This window comes from Mastomys coucha, unplaced genomic scaffold (assembly GCF_008632895.1).
Source record: "Mastomys coucha isolate ucsf_1 unplaced genomic scaffold, UCSF_Mcou_1 pScaffold13, whole genome shotgun sequence".
Taxonomy (NCBI): domain Eukaryota; kingdom Metazoa; phylum Chordata; class Mammalia; order Rodentia; family Muridae; genus Mastomys; species Mastomys coucha.
The window spans coordinates 41,451,982-41,477,198 of NW_022196895.1; the positions used below are offsets into that span (position 1 = coordinate 41,451,982).

The 25,217-nt window shown below is 39.6% G+C and overlaps 1 protein-coding gene across 4 annotated transcripts in view; it reads left to right on the forward strand.

Moving 5' to 3' along the window:
- The window catches only part of Kcnn2 (potassium calcium-activated channel subfamily N member 2), a 405,119-nt gene that overhangs the window by 297,118 nt on the left and 82,784 nt on the right, over nt 1-25,217 (forward strand). For all 4 annotated transcript variants that reach the window (XM_031365618.1, XM_031365620.1, XM_031365619.1 and 1 more), the window contains one exon: nt 9,650-10,068. In XM_031365618.1, coding sequence (XP_031221478.1) covers nt 9,650-10,068 — 419 coding nt within the window. The remainder of the gene's footprint in view (nt 1-9,649; nt 10,069-25,217) is intronic.

Consider the following 25,217-nt stretch of genomic DNA (forward strand, 5'->3'; position numbering starts at 1 on the left):
TGTTAAGAGCCATGCTTCAAAGAACATCTCTTTCTCCCTCTCCCTCTGCCTCTTCCCCTTTTCCCCCCATTCCCCCTTCTCTGTCTGTCTCTGTCTGTCTCTGTCTGTCTCTGTCTCTGTCTGTCTGTCTGTCTGTCTGTCTGTCTGTCTCTCTCTCTTTCTCTCTCTCTCCCTCTCTCTCTCTCTCTCTCTTTCACACACACACACACACACACACACACACACACATGTATGTGTGTATGTATCTATCTGTCAGTTTTTATCCAACTGATTAACTCTCATTTAAAAACTCTTCTTCCATTCACTTGCTGTATTTCCTACCAAACTGGGCAAACACATGTAACTTCACTGGCATCATCATTGGTAACATCTCCTTGTTCTTCCCAAATTTGTTTCATAACTACTAAGTATTTGACAAACGTTAGTTTCCTTCCTATAGACAGCTTCTACAGGGAGATCACTTAAGTTCTTGTCCATTTTCATACTTCATCCATATTACCCTAACTAGTTCCTTAACCTTTGAACCTTAGCTTTCTCTTACAATGAGGATTAAAAACACAACACACTGTCTTAAGTAGTTGCCCATTTGATATTAATCATTACTTATCTAAAACATGTAGTGATATCTTTCAAATTCCATCTCAAACATTGTGTGGGATATGAAGTTCCAGACAACGGAAGTTAAAAGTTTTATAGATGAGTAAGCTGAACTTAGAGAAGGCCCGAACTAGGATGTATTCTATTTCTGTTCCCACAGGGCACGGGGTATAATGTGGAAGTTTATTTCAATATTTGTTTCTGCCAGAGAAGAGGAGGTTTTCTGAGAGCATTGGGGAGTTAGATATGACATTGCAGAAATCATAATGTAAATTAGGGGGTAAACATTCATTTGCTTTATAAATATTTGATTTTATTCCATCTTTTCAGAGCTACTTGAAGCTCATGTCAAATAATGTGAATGCTTGAGGGCCTGAACTTTAGCTTTGGGCTTTTCACTCATGGGGTGACCATGGCAAATCCTTTCAATTGCTTGTCCTTTAATTAAGCTCTTAAAGGGCAAATGTGCTAATAACCATGAACTGCTTTTTAGCTAGCTTTTAAGTGCTTAAAATAACAAAGGTGATGGTATTATATTTTAGCTATGTAGCAGTTATTGCAATGCTTCAAATGAAAATAAACAGCCTCTTATTCTTATATATTAAACTTTTAGAATGAAATAAATTTAATTATGGCTTTGCACATTTTAGCCTTACCTATAGTTGGTTCCCTGACAGTCGACCCCTTACTTCCTTCACACATTATAGAGGTGATGAAGAAGGTGAAGGTGGGGTCGTAGAGCTGAGGAGCAGTGGTAGGTTACAAGACCGAGCTTTGCTTGAATCCTGAAGAATGAAGGCATAAAGCACAGACTTCCGTATTTTCTGTGGTATCCATTCTATCAAGAGGAAAGGAGCAGGGAGACTGAGCATTCTGTCTTTTGGGGAAGGCTCTCAAGTTCTTGTACAGACACCTTGCATGAGCTGCAGCATAGGTGAGAAGGATTATGGGTAATGTTGTGGTACCTGGTAGTGGGCACAATTGCCAGAAGCCCTGTGAAAGGGGTCAAGATTTGATTTTAATTATAGTAGGGCTGAAGGGCAGCAGATGCTAAGCCTATGATAATCTCAGTTATCTCTGGATCAAGTAGATGGTTCTAAGGCTTTATCTGTGGCTGAAGCTCTCAATTAGATTAGAGGAGAAGGATCCCAGAGGCTCATGTTCAGCAATTGATGAGGATTCCGTCAGAAGCAAAGCACAGGTGATGCTTGTGGACTTCTCAAGGCTAACTTGACTCGACACTGCTTCCTCGTCAAATTCTTGTCTTCCATGGTCAATAGTTCAACTTTCAGAATACAAGTTCTCATTTAATTCATGTAGCTACTTCTCTTGAGGCTCCATGGAACACCATTCGTTATTCCTGCATTTGTGGGTTGACTTCTCGGTATTGACAGAGGTGGGTGCTGCCTCTTACCAGCCACACAAGGCTGATGTTGTTATTTCGTGTCATAAATTAGTAGGTTTAAGTTTAGAAAGTTTAAATGCATTACCCCAAACCATCCAGCTAGTGAGTGGTCCAGCCATGTACAAGCTTCTCTGACACTAGAAATCGTGTTTCCTATGTCTGACTCACCAAGAGATTTAGAGCAGTTAGTTGACACTTTAAAGTTGTGAACAAGAGCCGTCCACCTACAAACAGCTCCCCCACTCAGCAGCTATCGGATTTTCATTTCAGTGTTTGAGATGCATTCCTTTTGACGATTGCCTGACTGTTTCCTCCATAGAATATTTTTGTTAATAAATACTCTTTTTCTTTTAAAGACATTTACCCAGAAGTTCAAAGTATACTAAGTTAAATGTTGTCTCAGTTTTCAGCAGTGTAAGTAATAGAAATCGGGGTGATAATGGGTGCTGGCTCTGTGGCCTCAAATGGCTAGGACATAATTGGTGTGATCTTTTAGAACCTTTTGATTTTGGTCACGAGATGAGCGCTGCCGATCTAGGGCCCATGTGAACTAGAGAGGAAACATGCCTAAGTCAACCATAGCTGACTTAAACAAAACAAGGCAAAACAAGACAAAAACCCAAGGCATTCTTTTGTGCTGTCTAGTAACCTTGTACTTGTGACTGGAGATCAGAGCTTGATCATGTTAGGATGTAGGAGAGAGACAATGCAGTACATACTGCAAAGAAGTCTAGGGAAGTAGCTCTGTCTATCGTGGGAAGGGACAGAACAAGGGATATGAGAGTGTGTTTGGCTTACCACTGCCCATAACAGAAGACAGGTGATCGATCGTTTGTCCTTCCTATGGGATGGGTGTGGGAAAACTCTTGCATGGCCCATATTTCAGAATGAGATTTAGGAAGCAGGCACCCAGGTCTCTATGCATAAAGGGGCTTCATTGAATACTTGTTTAAAGGTTAACAGAGAATTATTATTAATATTAATATTATTATTAGTTTATCCCATTGGCAGTTATTACAAAATGCAATCGAGGTTTTGCTTGGTAAGAATATTTTAGCTATAAATTGGATTTCTGAGTTTGAGCACATATATAGTTGCTCATAGCAGCAGCCCTTACTTTCTAGACTTGACCATGTAGACTTTGGCAGAAAGTATTTGGATGTCTGATGACCTTGTTCATTCCCATCCTTCTCTTTCCTCGTTTTAAATGGTCTTTCTTACTTTTTATTAGTAATTCATTTTGTTCACGTGTTCCCTAAATTAAAAGTACTTAAGTTTACATAGTCATCTGTCACTCTCTTCTCTCCAGTCCTCAGACCTCAATTTCCCTCCCTACGTGGCTCTTAGCATTAATTTCTAGCCTTTTATCAGAAGTATTTTATACACATGAAAAACAAATATATCTCTCCCTTTAAGAAAACTGCTTGAATACCATTGTTTCAAAAACTATTTAGTAGTTACTGTATCATTTTCTTTAATAGTTTTAAGACAAAATGTTTTGATCCTTCCTTCACAGGCGTATTATTCTGTTTTGGGGGACATTTGTAACTTCTTTAACCCACCTTGGTGTTAAATTATCCAGCTTCTCCCAGCCTTTTGCAAATATAAAAGCAGTGCTTCAACACATGGCCATGTGCTTGCCATTGAGCATGCTTGCAAATACACGCATATAAGAGAGTTAGAACGGGGAGGATCCAGCCTGGTGAACTGCTCTCCTCAGGATCTGTCAGGATTCGCAGTTGCACTTGCAAAGCTTGCAAGTGCTCTCAAGCGCTGCTCTTTTCCTCTCCTCAGAAGTACAGCATGCACTTCTACAACCTTTGCAAGAGCTCTACACTGAGCTGTTCCCTAGGTACCTCCTCTTATTATTACTATTATTTGAAACAGGATCTCCCAACATCAGGCTGGCTTCGACTCAAGTGTCTTTCTCCTTAGTAGCTGTAATCACAGGCCTGTGTTACCAGGCCTGACTACTTTTTTTTTTTTTAAAGTCTAAGTTTAAAAACAAAAAAGAAATGTTATTTGATTTCCCTTTTTCAGTTAAGGCTAAGCTTATTTATTTTAAATGAGTTTAAGGGTCATTTTATTTCCATTCCTGATATTTGGGTCTCTTGTTGATTTTTCTATTGTGTAGCTGATTTCTATAGAAACGTCTCTATCCAGAAAGTCTTTTGTTATAGAGATGGCAACACCCTCTGTCCCCATAATTTGTTGTTTATTTTTGTTTTGCTCACTTTATTTTGCTTTTGGCCTGGTTGAAAAAAAAATAGTTTCATGGAGTGAAATGTATCTGTGCTACTGTTCATTTGTTTTAGGCCAGAAGGCCCGCAGCACAGCCTGGAGGCCCTCCTTTCCCTGAGCTTATAGAAGAATACTGACCTGCTTCCTTTAATGTTCTCTTGGGTTCACTTTCATGGCCAGATCTTTCATAGGCATGAAGTTTTCTCTGAGAGCTCAGATCTCAGTCTTGGGTCCAACTTTATTTTTGATGGCCATTGACCTGTCTGCAAGTCACTTTACAACAACTTGTACTTTTCCTGTTGATAGCCTAGCTTTTTATGGCTGGGAAGCTCCCATATACCAGACAGATGTGGTTTGCAATTTCTGTCATTGCTACACAGTGTATTAATTATTACATTTAATTGAGTATGGATACTTCTGTCTTTCTTTTACTCTTCTGTTTCTCCCCTTCCTTCCTTCCTTCCTCCCTCCCTCCCTCCCTCCCTCCCTCCCTCCCTCCCTCCTTCCCTCCTTTCTTTCTTTCTTTCTTTCTTTCTTTCTTTCTTTCTTTCTTTCTTTCTTTCTTTCTTTCTTTCTTTCTTTCTTTCTTTCTTTCTCAAGATAGGATTTCTTTGTTTGTATAGCCCTGGCTGCCCTGGAACTCACTCTATAGATCAGGCTGGCCTTTAACTAAGATCAGCCTGCCTCTACCTCTAGAGTGCTGGGATTAAAAGTGTTTAACACCATACCTGGCTACATTTCATGATTCTTTAATGACCATATGACTGAAGTATTCAATGAATATTTGGGGGGGGGTTGTTTTTTCTTGAGAAGTATCCTTGATTATAGTCTAGTAAACGATTTCGGGATGTGTAAGATAATCTTTTCCCGAGCCCAGAATCTTGTAGCACGGTTGAGAGGAATGCATAAAAGAGGCAGGTAGGGCCTCCACAGTCCAGCCTCTTCCCTTCACAGCAGATCACTGACTGTGGAGCCGGCCCCTCCACTGTATTCCAGATCCTATTCCATTGAGGTCTCTTGCTGCTCATTAACTGTCAATAGTGACGTAAACATGTTTCACATTGTGGCTATACAAGCAAATATAAAGCAGTTATCCTGGGAAACTGAAGTTTATTGTGGGGTGTATTTTGGACTCATAGCCTGTGAAGGGCACTTGCTTCAGACTCAGAATGAAAGTAAGTAACCATCCCCCCAAATGTTGCTTCTCTTAAGAATATCAGAATTTAAAAAAGGATGGTAGATCTGATCTGCTATCAGTCGCTCTGATGAACTTCCTGTGACCTTCCTGGGAGTGGAAAAGAGATCTCCCCTATTACAGAGATTATGTAAAATTCAAATAGAATATTTCTGCAATTAGATGTTAATGTTGACTTTGAGGGACTGTGGTGTTTGGAGTGCTTTTGTGTTCTCTGGAGATTATTGGGTGTACACTAATGCTTCTCTGAATGTGGTAAATAAATTCCATTTTACAGTTTGTGTTCAGTTTGTAATTGACAGCCCATAGTCCTTGGCTTTCAGAACATGTCTCTTTTCTCGTCACTTTGTGGACTTTTGCATTTCACATCCCTGTATGGGCCCTGCCTTTTACAATCTCCAAAACTTGACCTTGTAGTCTTCATCTGATCTAATAAAACCACTTACATACAGACGCCTTCCAAATTTATTTCCAGGTTCCAGGCTTTTCAATATGACTTACATATCTTAATGTATCCCTGGCATCTATACTTGGATATTGGTGGCCAAAACTGGGCTTTTCACTCTTACTTCTGCACTCTGCAGAGTTTAGGAAATATTCTCAGAAAGCGGTCATACCATTCATTCTTGTTTTTTTTTTGTTTTTTTTTGTTTTTTTTTTTTTTTTAATTTGTTGTTGTTGGTTTGTTTGTTTGGTTTTTGGTTTTTGGTTTGGTTTGTATTGTTTTTCATGGTAGAAACTCAGTAACCATCTGTGAGCCCCGCTCTTTGTTTTTATCATCCCCACAGTCAATACATCAGCAAATTCAAGCACTATTGCAATCACGGTGCCCATCAAAGCATTTCCATGGCAACCCTTAGTCCAGGTTTCAAGGATACTCCAACCAGTCAAATTCAGAGGTGTTGTGTAACTTTCATCTTTCTGTATTTGCCTCTCCAGAGCCCCCCACAGCAGGAAGAGGAGGCATGCAGGTCGTATTCTGTCATTTCTTCGCCTACAGGTCTTAGTGGGTTCCCATGTAGATGAATAGAATCCAGTCTCAGAGCCATTTCCCAAAAGGACTTTCCAATGGGCTCCTGTTTGTCCCTTTGAACCCACCCGCCTTCACTCTGCCTCTTGGCCAGTTAATGTCAGCCACTCCAGTGTTCTTTATTTCTTTGAGCACACATACTAAGGTGTTCTAAAGCCACTGCCTTCACCTGAGCACTTTACCTTGCCTAGGATGCCCTTTATATGATAGGCTGTTTTTCTTATCAGTTCCCTGCATAAAGTGATGCTCCCCAAAGTCCTCCCTGATGGTCATATCTGTTGTTGTTTCCTATTTATCCTTCCCCGTCTCCTGTCCTGTTTGCTTCCTTCATTGCAACATCCAAAGGCTTAATTACTTTATTAAATTGCTTCAAGTCATCTTTTTGACAATTTTCTTTCCAGCTCAAAATTAATTTCTCTGGGCACATTCTCTGTCTACTGTGAATTCTACAGCACAGGAAGTAGCATAGGCCCTGGCACCTGGAGTTAGAATTTGGCATGGACTATTAAATGAATGAACAAAAGAACATTATTTTTGTTCTGAGAACATATTTCTTCCTGACAACACTTCGATGCATACTATCAAGCCCAAAATAAGTTGAGTTATCTGATAATAAAAGGAAACTATGTATAGAACAGATAGATAATAAAAAAGAAATGAAATAGAAATTCCATCCAGGGAAGTTGCCAAAGAAGAATATTATCTGGACCTCTTGTGTAATTTCAGAATCGCACATGTATAGTGACTTATCAGTCAGTAGGATGTGTTTGGTGTAAATCTGCTGAGTGCTTGAGTTAAACTTTTGTCAGACATGTGGTATTCTCATCTTCTGTGACTGTGCTCAAAGAACACTAGGACCATTACAGCAGTCAGGATTGTGATTACTGAGATAGGAGTATCAAAGCAGCTGCTGCAGTGAGCGTCTGTTCACCTCTGATAGGTAGATGCGGCCCCTGGGTCAAGCCTCAGAGACATGGAGGGGTGGAAGTGTCATTGTCCCTTGTGATAGCATCAACAGGAGGTACAGAAGCAACCACAGTGCAACAAAGTTGTGTTCAGATTTGGAGGTGATATGAAATATAGTCTTTCACAAGTGAGAGTTTGCTACATGATAACTTTCTAGGCTGCAAGACAGAATGCAGAAGGCACAGAAGGAGCTGCAGAGAGCAGATTTTGTAATTGGCAACCACAGGAGCTGTAAAGAAGGGTCCTAAGCAATGAAGTTGGAGACGGGCAGAACCATATGCACAATGCCTTGTCTGCTGATGTAGATTAGGCTTTACCATCAGGGAATGAAGGGATTTTGATGATATTGTTTTTTATAGCAATGGAATTATATAATGTATGCTTTCAAGTGACTCTTAGGTGATGGAGATTATGAGCAAAAAGAGGAATCTGGTGGGAAGGTAGAGGATGAGATCGCCCAGGGAGGGTCTATCAAGGAAAATTAGATATGGATCCTGGTGACCGGGGGCTTGGGGGAGGGGATGACACTGAGATCACTGAGAGCAAGAGAGATGAAAACAGCAAAGCAGCATGGGAGCCCAGGGAAGGGTTCATTTTTTTTCCCTGAAGTGGGGGGGATGACAGAAAAGTAATTTAAAGGTTAACACTGAAGACCGCTTTCCATAATGAAGATAACTTAGTGGCCTTCACCGGAGTGGCCGTTGGGTTGATGGCAGGGGAATCCTCCTGGAGTCGAAGGAGCCCTGAGAAAAGCAACTCCACAGAGTGCAGTTGGCCTTGGTTCTCTTTTGTGTCTTTGTATTGATTTTGGTAAGTGGTAATGGTGTGAAGTTATTCACATATTCCCCTAAGTGGGAAGGCACATGGGTACTAGGGAAAGTGGGATTTGGTTGTGACATTACCTTAGACATATGAGGCATGAGATCAGCTAAGAGGAAAGGGTAAAGTGGGGGTGGGGTGAGAGTGTGTGTGGAGCAGAAGCAGAGGCCTTTTACAGCCTCTTAAAGATCTCTGGAGTTGTGTGATTATCAGCCCCTTTGGAGGTAGGTTTCAGTTTTACAGTCTGTCCTGCCACTCGGAAACAAGTTGCACAGAAAGTAGACCCTCTAAGTACTGATATATTTTTGATAATAAAAAAACAAAAATGTGTGATGGTTTTCTATCTCCTTGAACTCAAAGATCACAACGGAGAGGCATTTTTATCCTCAAATTAGTATTTTTTGCAACGTAACAGTAAAGCAAGGACCATTTCAGGTTACAGGAGAGAAGTAACACATATAGAATAACTAAGCAAGAACAGAGATCTGGTAGACCTCCACAGAGAAGTTCATCTCTCTAGAAGAGGGCACATGGGATGCAACCATGGGGAGTCTTCCCTCAGGCACTCTGCTGCTCGCTCACCTGAGAAAGCAAATGTGCCCTTTTTGGTTGCTTTTACTCTTAGCTTAGCTGGCTACTGAGCCAAAGGAAAAGAGGACCCCTCTCTCAGTGAAGAGCACTATTGGCATCAGGCAAATGGTTCTCCCTAGAACATGGGACTACAGCATCACAGCAGGATTGGTACCCATGGATTCCTAGACTCAGATGCCAGGGGCCCCTGCAAGTCATCATGGACAGCCAGAAAAATGAACGCGTATCTCCAAGTGCTTTTGGTAGTCCTCAGACAGCCAGGGAAGCAAGGCATCCTTTCTCACTTGCAGGTATGAGAGATGGCGAGAAGAAAAGGTAGTCTTTATTAAGGAAGAATTGAATAAGATATAAAAACAATAGTAAGGAAACTAGAATAAACAATTGTGCCACATTTTTCTGTGGTTTCTATATGATCTGTCACGGGTCACTGCATTCTAGGATGGAGCCAACTGCAGAGGCACCCAAAGTAGAATCGTGCATGGGTTGAAACACTGTCCCTTCGAGAGGAGAACAGACTGATATAAAGCAAAGTCCACTTTGTGATTGTCCAGTAATGTTAACTCCCAAGTATTTGGGTTCCTATGTAGCAGGCTGTTCGTTTCCAGTTTTACAGAAGGGAAGCCCCGCCCCCTTGGATACCATTGCCCTCTTCTATAAAGAGTATCCCTAGCTAGACTCTGCACGCTGTCAGCGTTAGCCCACCCAGTTGCTAAGCATCGCCTGTTATGTCTTTTTTGCGTTCTGCACTAACACCTGTGGAGCATTCACGCCATACTGAAGCTGCTTTTCTACTTTATTTTTTCAGTTATTCATGGTGGACAATGGAGCAGATGACTGGAGAATAGCCATGACTTATGAGCGTATTTTCTTCATCTGCTTGGAAATACTGGTGTGTGCTATCCATCCCATACCTGGGAATTATACGTTCACATGGACAGCCCGGCTTGCCTTCTCCTATGCCCCCTCCACAACCACCGCAGATGTGGATATTATTTTATCTATACCAATGTTCTTAAGACTCTATCTGATTGCCAGAGTCATGCTATTGCATAGCAAACTTTTCACCGATGCCTCCTCTAGAAGCATTGGGGCACTTAATAAGATAAACTTCAATACGCGTTTTGTTATGAAGACTCTAATGACTATCTGCCCAGGAACTGTGCTCTTGGTTTTTAGTATCTCATTATGGATAATTGCCGCATGGACTGTCCGAGCTTGTGAAAGGTAAGTTTTCTTTCTTTTCCTGAGAAAATAATTTGCCATATAGAATCTTCAGAAGTGCAAGAAAGAACATGGTGTGCCCGAGTTTTAAAAATTTTACTATCATTTACATAACAGCAACCAGGCTTTCTCAAACTTTTCCCGCATAAAGCCAATGTGTTAATGGTTGTGCATTCTGCTTTCTGGCTTGATCTGTTTTCTGTAGAGGGTTGTCTTTGTAATCTATCAATATTTGGAGACCAGGACTTTCTGTGGTGACTCTGTATTGAAATATGATATCACTTAGCTACTTCTGGTTTAAGTATTTGATGATTGTTGAAACATGAAGTCTTAGAAAGGTGTTGGTGCATCATATTTGGACTCTAGGGGAGCTGATAAACTGCTTTGTTAACTGTAGCACCAATCTGTACTACTGTGTTCATGATTACCTGTTGAAAACTTGATAGCTGCCTGAGTTGGTTTCTATTGAACATTCAAGAACAAATAGAAAGAGACAGTATATTGTTTCTTGTCTGAAAAGCTCTGGTGTTTTAGGGGTACGCACATGTTCTCGGTGATTGGAGGCTGCTCACAGAGTCTGAATCAATCAATTCCATCATCAACAATGTTCACTTAGGATAACAAAATAAAATGTATTTATGAATGGCCCATAGAAAGACCTATTTAACAATGAAAGGTGACTGTGGGTATATGACTCTGGGCAGGAAAATTCAAGGTGAAATTAGCACATGAGAGATAGGACTGAGTTGTAGCTCTTTGTCTTGCACAGAAACAAAATTTCATAACTTCACTGTCCACAATGTGACGAGATAAACCTCGATTTAGAACTCTTCCCACCTCTGCTCTGGAGTGAACACTCCTTCCTTCACTTTATGGTTCTTGCTGTTTTATTGGGTTTGTTTGCTTGCTTATGTTTTTGTTTGTTTGTTTGTTTTTTATTTTTTTTCTTTTGGCTCAGTTTTATGTGTTCTTACCATAGTATTATCTCAACTCCCACCCCATTCTATAAGCCCCCCTCTTTCTCTTTAGACTTATTAAATATTTCAACGTTTCCCCCTGTAGTTTTCACAATCTTCCTGTCCTGCAGCTGTCATATTGAGGAAGGGTTCTTTGCCATGTACATGTGTGTGTGTGTTGTATGTGTGCGCGTGTGTGTATGCATGTGCATGCATGCCTGTGTGCATAATATATGTGTGTGTGTATGTGTGCCTGTGTACATGTGTATGCATGTGTTATGTGTATGTATGTTTGTGTACATATGTGTATGTGTGTGTGAAGGGGTGTGCCCCTTTCTCTATTCCCTTACTTATTCCCTTACTTACTAGCTGTGGCTGATCCCATTTTATGATAATCTCTAAGAAAACGCAGTGTGTGAGAGAATGACATTCATGTTGTTATGAATAGTATGGCTGGATATAAAAATTCCAAATTGGAAAGCCATTCCTCAGAGCAGTGAAGAATTTCATTTCCCTTTCTGTTCAGAGCCCCACAGCATGGTTCCATCCTCATGTTAATCTTTTGTTGTCTTCCTGAAAGCCAGGAAGACAACAGGGATGACCATACCTATACCTTAGCATCTACTTATATTCTAAGGATTAAACCAACATTTCTGCCTAGCATTGTGACTGAAGTGGGTAAAAGCATCCTTAGTAATATTTGCAGGGGTTTGGGTGGTCTCTAGTGTAACTGTTTAAGACTAATTTAAGTCACCTCAACACTGTTCACTTGCCATGCATTTTCTTTCTTAAAATGGTTCATATCACCATTTTTACCTCAGATACAGAAACTCTGAGACAGCAGTGCCAGCTTACAGCAGCCCAAAGGGTATGTGTTTTGTCATGCTTGGATTGTTAGATGTTAACCCTTCCTATCTTCATCAACAAACAATGAAAAGAGAAAGTGTCCATTACACACAGAGCATGAGTCTGCAGCCAGTAGTAACAAAAACAGATCAACAGATCCATGGTTTTGTGGGAAAGAGGCAGAGGCTCAGGACTGTAATTGTAACAGCAAGACTGAGTCAAAGTTTGCAGTTCAGAGTATGGGTGACCTCAGGCCGGGCACATTACTTCTTGGTCTTGTTTCTTCATTTGCAAGCTAAATGGTTTGATTAGCCATTATCTAGCTTAACACTTTATAATTACACAAGTGCGAAAAGAAATAAAATCATTACCCAACATTTTGATAGATTTTCCACATTAGATCTTTTCCCTCACATTTTGCATTTTGCTTTGGGAAAATCTCCAGATTGTGGCTTTAAGGTGAACAGATACAAATCTGTTCGGATTGGGTTCCACAACACTGCAGTTTGATTGGTTGTGGTTTTCTGTAATGGTCTGTCTGTTGTAAAGAAAAGCTTCCTTGATGATGAGCGGTGACTACGTTTATCTGTGGGTATAAAGACAAATATTTAGAATGAGATTATGGTCTATTCTGATTTAGTAAAGTGGCAGTTGCAGGTTCTTTCCTAAGATTGTGCCTCCTATGAATGTCAGAAGCTACGCCCATAACATCTCACCAACCTGGCTCTCGAACCCTGAACTGAACAAGACAGCAGTTGACGTTCTGTTGTGCACGGGTAACACCCTGAAGCCTCAGTGCTATCCAAAGAACTACAGGCAACTAAGGAAGGCTGGGAGCCGAAGAAATAGTTCTCCTCAGGGAAGAGCACAGCCATCGGTTACCAGAGAACACTGGCTATTCCTGAAAACGTACTTACAAGTACTATGATCAAGGCTGATTAGATTGTATTTAGGAATGTTTATGTGTATATAGCTATGCATAAATCAGCAATTAATGAAAAGAAGATGCCAGGGATTTGGAAAAGAGCAGGGAGAGGTGTATGGGAGAATTTGGAGGGAGAAAAGGGAAAGGTTAAATCTCAAATATATGCAAAGATAAATTATTCCACAAAGTCCCTTTTTATTTTTTTATTGGATATTTTATTTAATTTAAATGTTATCTCCTTTCCCGCTTTCCCCTCCAGAAATCCCCTATCTCATCCCCCTCTCTCCGTGCTTCTCTGAGGGTACTCTTCACCCACCCACTCCAACCTCACTGCCCTGGCAATCCCCTACACTGGGGCATGGAGCCTTCATAGGACCAAGGGCCACTCCTCCCACTGATGTCCAACAAGGCCATTCTCTGCCACATACTCAGCCACAGCCATGGGTCCCTCCATGTGTATTCTTTGGTTGGTGGTGTAGTCCCCAGAAGCTCTGGAAGGTCTGGCCACTTGGCACTGTTGCTCCCACACACACACAGGGCTGCAAACCCCCTCAGCTCCTTCAGTCCCTTCTCTAACTCCTCCACTGGGGACCCCGTGCTCAGTCCAATGTTTGGCTGCAAGCATCCACCTCTGTATTTGTCAGTCTCTGGCAGAGCCTCTCAGGAGACAGCTATATCAGGCTCCTGTTAGCAAGCACTTCTCGGCATCTGCAATAGTGTCTGAGTTTGGTGTCTGTATATGAGATGGATCCCCAGGTGGGGCAGTCTCTGGATGGCCTTTCCTTCAGTCTCTGTCTCCATATTTCCTCCTGTGAGTATTTTGTTCCCTCTGCTAAGAAGGACTGAAGCACCCACTCTTTGGTCTTCCTTCTTCTTGAGCTTCATGTGGTCTGTGAATTGTATCTTGCTTATTCCGAGCTTCTGGGCTAATATCCACTAATCAGTGAGTGCATACCATGTGTATTCTTTTGTGACTGGGTTACCTCACTCAGGTTTCCTTTTTAAATGTTGTGGCCCAAGCCTGCCTTTCTTTCTCTTCATGGTCAGTTTGTCTTCCTCTTCCTGTTGCTCCCTCTCTTCTTTCCTCCCTCATTCTTCACTGTCTCCATAACTTCCTCCCCTCCTTCCTTCCCTCCTTCCCATCCACCTTTCTTTCTTTTAGAAGTATATACTGTTTCATATAAGCAGAACTCTCTTATTTGTTTGATCTGAATGAGCCACACAGTTTTATCATTGGTCCATCTAAGGAGCCTCGATACATTCAAGGGAAAGATTCATATCTAATAGAAATTCTCTTTTTAGTTAATTATAAGAATCCCAGGAATATTTGGAGACTAGAGATATGACTTAACTGTTAAGTGTACTGTGTACTGATGTTGAAGAGAACCTGAGTTTGGTACTTAGCACCCCTGTCAGGTGGCTCAAAACCATCTGTAATTCAAGCCCCAGAGCATCTGAAATCGTCTTCTGGTCTCTGTGGGTACCTGCACTCATCCACTCACAGATAACTATATACACACATAATTCAAAATAAAAGACATTATTATAGGAGGTCTTTGACAAACTGGTGAATGGGGCTAGTGCTGTACCACACAAGGAAACTCATGTTGTGTTAAATGATCTTTAAAAAAAAAACAAAGCTAAAATTAATTTTTAGAAGTTTGAGAAAGTCAGGTGGCTTTCTGGAGAAGGTTTTATTGCAAATGTATTCCTGTCCGACTAAGCACAGATTTTCTAGCAATTTCTTTAAAGTGTTTTCTATTGATTGGGAAGACAGACATCTGTTTTTCAATCCCTGGCATATCATTTACCCAACATTTGTTTGCCTGTGAGTATAAATGTACATGTATCTATAGTACTATACACTTAGCATGCTATAGATATGTATATAATATAGATAATATGCATATATCAGTGGTTCTCAACCTTCCTAATGCTTTGACCTTTTCATACAGTTTTTCTTGTTGTGGTGACCCCCAATCACAAATTTATTTTTGTTGCTTCATAACTGTAATTTTGAATGAAAGGTTTTAAATTTTGAACTGTTATGAATCATAATGTAAATATCTGATATGCAGGATATCTGTTATGTGACTCCTCTGAAAGGATCACTCAACTACTCAGGTTTGGAACTGTTGGTGTATATAATATATAATTTTATAACTGTATATTATATATATGTAGTTATTTGTTCATATATTTATTGACTTATCTATTTAGTGAATGATAGGGCAAAACAGAGAAGGCAGGACTCTAGCATTATTTCGGTTTGTGTCCTTCGGTTAGTAAACATTTGCCCTTGGCTAAATGAGAGTTACCATACTCTAGCTCTGGGGTAAGCTTATGTCTAACTGAACATCTGTTCTGAAGCAATTCAGAAAGTGTGACATTATACTAGTAAATGATCTTCCATTCAAAATGGCTTAGGTCCTGATATTTTATTGGGATATTTCTAAGAGAAACTTTAGGGGTACTTGTGACACAGAAGAAACTAGAATAGCTTAAGTCCCTGGACTTTGGGGAGTCCCCAGGCCTTATTTGTACCTCCATAGACTTCTAGTTTTGTAGAGATAGCCTACTCCGTGGTCAATATGACACGTGTCAAGAGATAGTTTTCCTAAGACGTTATTGTAGGAGGTCTTTGGCAAGCCTGTATGTGGGGGCTTAGTGCTACATCAGATCAGGAAACTCATCTTTTGATCATTTTTTTGTTTTTAATGATTTATTATTACTATTACTTTTACTATTATTATTATTATTATTATTATTATTATTATTACTACTACCACATTTTGAAGAATGATTAGAATGTAATAGTGTACCAGGAATTCTGAGAGGGAAAGTGATATCTTCTTTGGCTACAACTTCTGGGGTTTTACAGACCGAGATGGATTGCAGCCTTCTGCAGTTTTAAGAGTTAATAAAATGGGATATTCCTGCATTCAATATATCCTTTTCTTCTCTAGACCAAAGTTTAGTAATTTGGAAGAGAGGGCCAAGCTGAGGGTAGAGAAAAGAGAGCAGATAAGCGCTAGGGACTATGGTGCCAGTATTTCCAAGCACAAGTCATGTCGTGCTACTGTAATAAATTGGAGGGATGGAGAGCTTTTCAGCCATTAGGGAAAAGGTCATGTATTTAGGATGTCAACACCAAATAACTTCATGTTCAGGTTTATTCCATTAGTTTAAACTGCAAGCACATTTAAGTCAATTAATTCATATGCATTAGTTGAGAGAGAAATATTTTGTAAAATAAATTTGAAATGGTTTCGTTGTGAAAGGGGTATAGTTAAAGAAGGGAAGAGTGAGCTTGAGTGTGGAATCTTCTGGAACCGCATTGGAAATGGGTTGACTAAGTTCCCATACGAAAAGCCCAAAAGATAAAAATTGATGTGGCATTTGCTTTTCTAATTAGCAAGCACAATCTGAGAATGAGAAACTTCCATTTCAATATGTCCATTATGTTAATAATTATGTTATAATATTGCCCAATGGAGTATTTACATTCCTCTTTGTGAGCAACAATTTTGCTAATGTCCCTTTACAATATATTTCCAAAACTTTTGTTTGTAATCAAATGAATTCTGAAATACATCTGAATCTGTATTCTTACATAGCGTCTGGTGGAATATTACAGGTAAACTGTATCAATAATAAAATGATGCACAGTGTAATTTTTACATGAGTAGCTATCTTCTGATATCAGAAATATATTGAATGGATTGTTTGGGGAATCTCCTATCAAACAAAATACCTTCTGGTCCAGAGATAAATACTAGTAGTATTCCCTGAAGTAAATTAGCACACTGCTTTATAATTAGATAGTCCATCCTTTTAGCCCTAACTCATAGATAGCATATGGGATTCTGCTCTCTGTGGATTAAGGGTTCTGAAACATGTTCATTTATACATTAGAATGAGAATCTTATTCAGGAGAATTCTAAAAGTTATTGTTATTAATTCATGTACATCATTTTAGTATTGTACTGATACCCTTTCCTGACTGTATTAATCTGTACTTTCCAGAATGTTCATTGATTGCCCTTTCGAAAGCAGGCTTTAAAATAATGCCAATAGTTGGCTTCAGTGTACGATAACTGCATTTGGTGTGCATACATGACCTGTTCTAGTGTCCACTTCGCTTTTTTCAAAAACATTTGAATTTTCCCTTTTCAAGTGACATATGTCAATTTTGGAGGAGGAAAGACAAAGGGCATGTTGATGGGCACCTGTTGTATTATGGTTTTTATTGTTAATATTGGATTACATTCAGGAGAATGTAATGGAGTTCTATATTTTACAGTATTAGCTCATTTTCCCAGTCCGCTAGCTAAGATTTTTATCTCATATTTTCAGAAGACTCACCCAGAGGATTGCTTTCTTCTAAATCCTGCCCTTTAGGGATGCCCATTTCTATCTGATTTGGTTAAATTTGAGACATAGCATTTATGATGGAATTTCTTTAATATTTGTAAAAGTGTCATTAACTATGCCTTATGATGCTAAGCAAATATGCTGCAGGCTAGGTTTATCACAGAGTCCTGAATAATCACATTATTTTCACCTCTCTAACTTTCAGCTGTTGGTTAAGTCAACACCAAGCATTTCATCAATGGATTTGTAATCTGTGGTTGACGGTAATTTAATATTTTGTAAACGTATACGTCCAGGGTCTGATTCACACAATACAGATATAGCATTTTCACACTCTTAAAATGAGTCACAGCTTTAAAATGTCCCTTTCGAGTTAGGAAAGTCTGCACTTTAGAAGTTCAGCATGCACTCAGCAACTTGCAAAGCCTGCATGCTTAGTGTTATGTTCCCAAATAAATTAGTCACTACATTCTTAAGAAAAGCATGGCCTCAAGCCCCGTTTTCTCTTCATTTCAATAGAGATCTATTTGGGGGAGATTCTACCTCCAAAGGAACAACCAAGAGTAATATTTGGAGCAGGTGGCTTTGATATTCTTGTCTCAAGAATGAGGGTTGAAAACTATCTTCAGTGGTTCTTAGAAAAAGACCACTCGAAGTTGAATGGTATAGGCATCCAACCAACGGTATAGGCATCCAACCATGGTGGACAACCTGATGTCATAGTCAGTTCATTAGCAACCTTCCCACCCTCCCAGCTGCATGCAAGTCCAGCTCTTATGAAGTGTGAGCTCTGTCTACTTCCCAGCTTTGGGAAATCCCTGAGGTTATCCACATACAATGTTTGTGTAAAGTGTATATATGAAGGCTTGGTCAGAAAAATCATACAGTTCAGCTTCACTGGACTATTTTTGCTTTTAAGAAAATGGATACCTTTCTTTGATTCAGGGCTGGATTCTGGGGAACAGTGTTTATTATTTGCCCACAGATTTTCTATATTATATTTTGGGGGTTTTGTTGTTTTGTTTTTTTAAGTGCTGGTTATCAATTCCAAGTCCTTGTGGTCCAAGTGGTATCTATACCTGTACCCATGAATTTTATTCTTTTATTTTTAATGCTTCTATGCTGCAAAATGTCATCAAACTAGAGGAGGAAAACTTTAAGACAAAACAGTTCCTTTCCATGCAATATATACACACACATACACACACACACACACACACGCATACACACACACACACACTTTTTGGGCACACACCAAATTTAGATAAATCTGCCTCATATTGTAACAATCAACCTTTAAAATCTTAATACATGTTAACAAACTTGCTCACTTTGAGGTAGAGAATGGGGCCTTGCTCTTCTATCCCAGAGCTGGTGTTAGTTAATAAAGCACCTACTGGGTGTCTGGAGGTCGGCTTGGCTCTGTTCCAATAAAGAGAGGCACGAAGTGCTTCTCCACCAGATTGCGTGCCTGGCAGGATAGAATCTAGTTCATGGACATCTCCTGAGATCCAGAAAGGGCAGCAATAGTCCTTGAACTTTCCCACCTTGCCAATTACAACTCTTCTTCTCCCCCGGCTCAGAAATGCCCATGGATTAATAGATACCATTATCATTGCCAAATTCCCAGGGATGCTGGCAAAAGCCAGTAATGAGATACAGAAATTTAGTGTGGTGTTGAAGTCAGAGGCACTTTGATCTCCTGGCCTTTATTTAATGCTTAGTGAAAAGTATGGAATAATAGAAAATACAACTTAGTTATCAAGAGTTCCAGCACAATTTTTGGCTAAAGTATATACAAATGAGTATTGTATGATGCTCATTTTAAAAACAATTTCAATAAAGCATAGTTTATGTATAATAAAATATACCAGTTTTTGGAAGATTTAGTGCTGTGGGCCAGTGCACACCACGATACAGTCTATAGAGACAGATTTGCCTTTTTGAAGAATTTATATCAGCAAGGTCAGGGGATGCAGTTGATAAGTTTCTTTATTGACTGTGGGTCATAAATATTTGCCAAAACTGTATCAGAATGAAGTTTGTTCAGTTTTTTCCCTCATTATTCTTCTTTATCAACACAATATCGCTGTTCATATACATTGTGTTGTATTAAGTGTTTAGAGTACCCAGAGATAATTAAAATATACAGGTTGCATAGATGATATACAAATACTATGGCTTTTTATGTATAGGGCCATTGAGCATCCATGGTCTGTGGGTATCCTCAGGCTCCAATTCCCATAGGCACCTCGGATGACTGTATCATTTCTTAAATCTGGCTTCCTTTACTTAGCTTAGACATAATACTTGTTTCTGCTGTAGCATGTCTTACAGTGTGCTCCTTTTTATTGGTGAACAGTGTTCTATTCTAAGAACATTTTATCCAGCTGTTCATCAGTTGATGCACATTTAGATGGTTTACTGGTTTGGGTATTAAATGTAGGGTTCTGTGAATATTTGTACAAAAGTCTCTGAATAAACATGTAACCCTCACCAAGTAAATATCTAAATGTGTATCATTTTATATGTCTGTAGTAGTGAGCACTGTGTAAGAGTATATGAGGTTTCTAGATTCATGGCGTTCCGTGACAATATTGTTAGTCATCTGAATGACATATGAATGACAATATTTCATGTGTAAGTAGATATGTTTTCATATTAACTTGTATATTTGTATACAGATAAATAGCATTGGCAGCCATGTATATACACACATACATAAATACAGAATTATAAGTGAAAGTACACATAAATTATACACATTTACTTACATTATAGAAAGTGGCATAATATTATATTTACAATTTGTAACCCTCTGATGAGTAGTGAGTACCCTTTAGTGAACAGCAGCTATTTGTAAATTCATAAGGATGTAGCTATTCATTTTGCTTTTTGGCTTTTAAGTGGTTCCTTGTTTTATTAAATTTAAGAGTTCTTTATGTAGTTTAGCTATCAATCATTCATCATAAACTTGATTTGTACATATTGTTGTGGTTTATTTTTAAATTTCTCTTTTTACTGCTTTGTACATATGTCAAAGCCATCTAGACTTCCTTTATTTCTGATATGTCTTGCCTTCACTCCTAAGACGATATTGGAAATGAATTTCAGAGGCATCTCACTCCCATGTGGGGTCTTTGGAGAAACCCATTCTTTCATTAAGTACTGGTTTATCTGTTTCTCCAGGTGGCTCTTCCTCATTTAAGTCTTTCTAGAAGCCACATTTTCTTGTTTTTTCTTTTTCCTTCCTTCCTTCCTTCCTTCCTTCCTTCCTTCCTTCCTTCCTTTCTTCCTTCCTTCCTTCCTTTCTTCCTTTCTTCCTTCCTCCCTCCTTCCCTTCCTCCCTCCCTCCCTCCCTCCCCTTCTCTTCCCTTCTTCTTTTCTTTTTCCTCCCTTCCTTTATTCCTCCCCTCCCTTCTCCTCCCTTCCCCTCCTTCTCCTTCCTTCCTTTCCCTTTCCTTCCTTCCTTCCTTCCTTTGACTAATTCAGTTATTTATTTGCTCTACATCCGGATCGCAGCTTCTCCTCCCTCCTTTCCTCCAAGTCCCTCCCTCTCCCCTCTCCTCCCCTCCCCTTTACACACCCTTTCATTTTCTAATGTCAGAAAAGAGAGGAAGGAACAAAGAAGATACCTTTTCAATACCACTAAAAATCTTCCCATTGTATTGATGGTGACAAGTCGGAGAAATTAAGCCACAATATGTCACGTTATCACTTGGGACAAAGATACTCTTGCCTTCCCTGGGGGATATGTTTTTGTTTGTTTGTTTTGTTTTGTTTTCCATTTGAGGCAAAAATTTATTTTGATTTATCTTCTGCTTTTATGACCAAAGACCCTGACATCCAATGTGCTTCAAAAATATAGCTTGCTAGACACTGTGAATAGCCACAGACTCCATTCTTGCTGTGTGCCTTTCAGAGTTCCTGACGGCACATGCTTACTTCAAAGGGTAGTGCTGCAACCCTAGGCCACCATTTGGCTAGTTGAAGCACAGTGTGCCTCCATAGCAAGTCTGCATAGTATATTATAGAGAAATGTACCATATGCTTTAGACAGTTTTTGATTCCATGTGGGCTTAGGTGAAAGATGCTTGGATGATGGCTGTCTGATGCCTGGGCTTTCAAGACTCATTGCTGGAGGCTGTCTTCTGAAAACTGTGTGTTAAGCAGAATGTGCTGTTTTACTTTACTAAATTCTAGCAAAAAACAAAACAAAACAACAACAACAAAAAAAAATCTGAATAAGTTTTTGTGGAGATTTTGGTGTCTGTATTGCAGCTTCAGAATCTCATTTGAAAAGTCATGGAGCAGTCCCAGGGTGTTAATCTGAAAGCCACAAAGCAGGGCAAACATTAAAGCCATTGTGGTTAGCAGAAAGTGGTGTTTCTGTCATTAGTCATAGGAAACATTAAATCCAAGGACTTGTTTCTTTCTTGAGCACAAGTACACTGGAGAGGCAGGGGGGTAAATGTTGTAATTCTCAAAAAGTTATAAAAATTGGATTCCAATAATCCATGTGATCATGCTTATTAGACATATTAAGCATTCTTCGTTTAAAAAAACACACTTGGTATAATGTTAGCTCAGCAGAGAAGCATTTAAGCAAAGCCATACCAACAGTGTCCTTAGAATTTCTGGTGTGCTCTGTTTCTGAAAGTGGATGATACTAATGTTGTTATACGTCTGGGCTGACCTGTGTTCCCATTGTTGCTTTTATAATTATACACATTTATGGGGTCAGGATAATACATGGATATTACACAATGAGAAAATTGAGGGGGTTCAAGCTTCCATGCATTAAATATTTTCTGTTAAAGTTTGATTAGCAGAAGAGTTACACATGTTTATGAGATGTGGTGTGGCATTTCCAGCACAGTTATATAATCTGTACTTGTCAATCAAAGAAATAAACGTTTGCATCTTTTTGTCGCTACTTTTGGTATAGTGTACTGATGGTCCTTCTTGTTATTAAGGTTCCTGTAAATTACTAGGGATTACAGTGACTGAATAACACTATAATATATATGTCTTTATCTATGTTTTGTTAAGTATATACTTCAGTTTCCCTATGACATAGCTACCTGTATCCCACCCAGCCTTTAGTCATTGCCATTCTTTGTGCATGGTGATGTTTGTAGCTTCTATGCCTAGGAGAGAACATGTAGTATTTGTTTACTGTAGCTGATGTATTGCCTCCGCTGTTCCCACTAGCATACTAGCTATGGCATGGTGTGAAATGATGGTTCTCCGTAGATGAAAGGGTAGAAAAAAATGTGCTATACAGAACAACACTGCTCAGCCATTAAGAAAATAGTGTTCTATTTCAAAAACAAATTCTTAAAAATTCAGAGGTCTGTGTGAATCAAGAATCCACATTACTGTTTTCTTTTCCTACCTAAAGACTCTCCATCTTTGTAATATTCTATGATAGCTTATGTTGCTTTTCTTGCTCACCATTCGATTTGTTATCCAGATCCCTCATCTTTAAGCCCTAAGAAGGTCATTGGTTTATCTTGATGTGGAAGGTATTTGGTTGGCATGTGGTAACTGATGATTGGATAGGAAAAAGAAGGAAGATGCTATATTGGAAAGATCCCATATGGTTTGCAGAACAAGGGAGAATACTGTAGTAAATAGTAAGTAGTATGTGGTAAAGGCACTTATAACCAACAGTTCTATCCTTGGGACTGATTTAGTAGAAAATAGACAACTCCCACAGTGTTCTCTGATCTCCACATATAAACATGCTATGCACCTGATACTTAGTAAGCAAATGTACTAGAAAATAGCCTTTCTGCTGGCTCTTAGGTTAGTGGAGTTCAGTTTGGAAGTATTCTTTGAGTTGCCAATAGTGTGTTTCCTTCATTTTGGGCAGATAGAAGGAGAAAGCTAGACCAGCATCAAGCTCCTTGATGAAAAGAAGTCTTACCTGGTACCAACTTGATCCTCATGGAGCTCTAAGGAGGACTTACATGTCCTCTACCAGGCCAAGAATAAGACTGACTAGTGTAGCTCAGTTCCGATCTGCGGGCAAATGCTTCTGCACAGATGTACCAATCAGGTAGAAGAAGGATGTCTATTAGAGGGACTTAATGTATCAAAAATTACACTCTGTAGGGTTCTTATGAAGAGAATCACTAATGAGAATCTATGTGAAATGCATATGTTGCAGTGGTTAGCCTCTTCTAGAAAATGGATCCTTTGCAAGTAATTAGTTTCTTGATTTAGTGAGTTAATGTGGGTTAATGAAAAGCTGTGTGTTAATTTAGGATGTCTGAAGCAGTGGTGGAGATGGCAGCTGTTGAATATTTGAAGGTTGCAGACACATTGGTCTTGAGAATCTGAAGCCCCCCTCTGTGCTCGGCAGGAAGAGGCCTCACAGAAGTGTGGTAGGCATGGTAGAGCTCTGTTTGAAGCCCTGCCCTGTGTTCAGTACGAAGAATTTCTATTTGGTCTGCTGGAGCACACAGACTTCAGACAGAGTTCCTCTGTCTTTTATCTTGGCTCTTGCTTTAGGGGCTCACAACTCAGTGCAGCTGGAGTAATTGCTGGAATGACAGAGGGAAGACAGAGGGGACCCTGTTCTAAGGAGGCTTTAGTGACAGTCCCAAAGCAGAAAGGAATACCCAGATGGATATGGGCGACCCTGGGTCACCCTTATCTTTTCCTTTCTTAAAGCTGACTGTTGTGGGTTACTGGCCTTACGTCCTCTGCACTCACCCATAGCCTCCTGTGCTTGTAATTCCCAGAATACATCAGCAGTAACAGGCAATCTGACTTGGCTCTTGATGTGAACACACAGGGCAAGTTCTGCTCCTGGTGTCTCAGAACTGAAAATCTCAGGCTGGGTGTGGAGGAGTGTGTCTACTACTTAAGTACTCTGGAGGCTTAGATAGGAAACCAAACTAGACTATGTATGCAATTTAGGGTTAGCCTGTGCTATACAGTATAAAGAGAGAACTTATCTCTTAAGAGCTCTTCCCTGGCTCCCACACACCCAAAAATAAAACCTCTTTAGAATTCCCACTGAAGGCTCTAGAGGAAAAAAGCCATCCTGAGGTTTTAACCACAGGATCAACCAAGAGATCTTTAAGTAACCACAGAAGAGGTAGTCCAGGTATCTTTGAAAGAGAAGAATTTTTACACATCATTCTCAATCTGGTTTTCCTTGTTAAAAGAGGTTTTTACCAGGTTTGTTTTTTGTCTTAATTTGTGTTTCTTATGGATTTTGTTTTGGGGGGGGAGATAGCAGAAACTAAGGAAATTAAAATTTTATTTTCACTGTGCTAAGGTAGCTAATTGAGGGGCAGACAAACTATCCATATCTCAACTACTACTTGCTTTTGAAAAGTGGATATGCTAAGAATAGTTTTTGCATTCTTAAATTGAAGGGGGAGAAAAGAATTTGTAGCAGAGACCATATGGAGCTTACAGAAGCTAGAATACTTCTTTGACAGCCTATAAAATGCAAATTCCCTGACCTCTGATCTGTGGGGGCCTTTTCTGTTGATATTTTGTTGTAAGCAGAGTGTAGTATTATATATATTTGGGGAAGGGTGTTAAGCAGTGGTTTTATACATTCCTGCAGCTTAAATCATGTAAAAGACCTCCCTCCCAATGATATTATCTCTAGAACTAAATATAAATATTTGGTAAGGTTTGACCAAACACTGACATTGGTATAAGTGATGATAGATGCACGTAGCTTCCATGGATGTTAGTCAGTATCCTAAGCCATGTAGGAGATTTGTGCCCACTGGATCACTGGATGACTGCTTCTTTCTTTTTGATGGGCATGTTTTCCATACTGAAGATCAATAGATCAGGATATGGTAGGAAATTGCATCTGTGTTCCTTTCTCAAAATTTTAGGCGTTTTGAATGCTGCAGATTTCTGTACTTTACCAGTACAGCCTGAAGATGTCTTAAGTAGCATTCAATCTGTTTTCTGTATAGTCCTGGGTATCGTTGATCTAACCCACCCACACATGCACACACACATACCACAGAGAGAGAGAGAGAGAGAGAGAGAGAGAGAGAGAGAGAGAG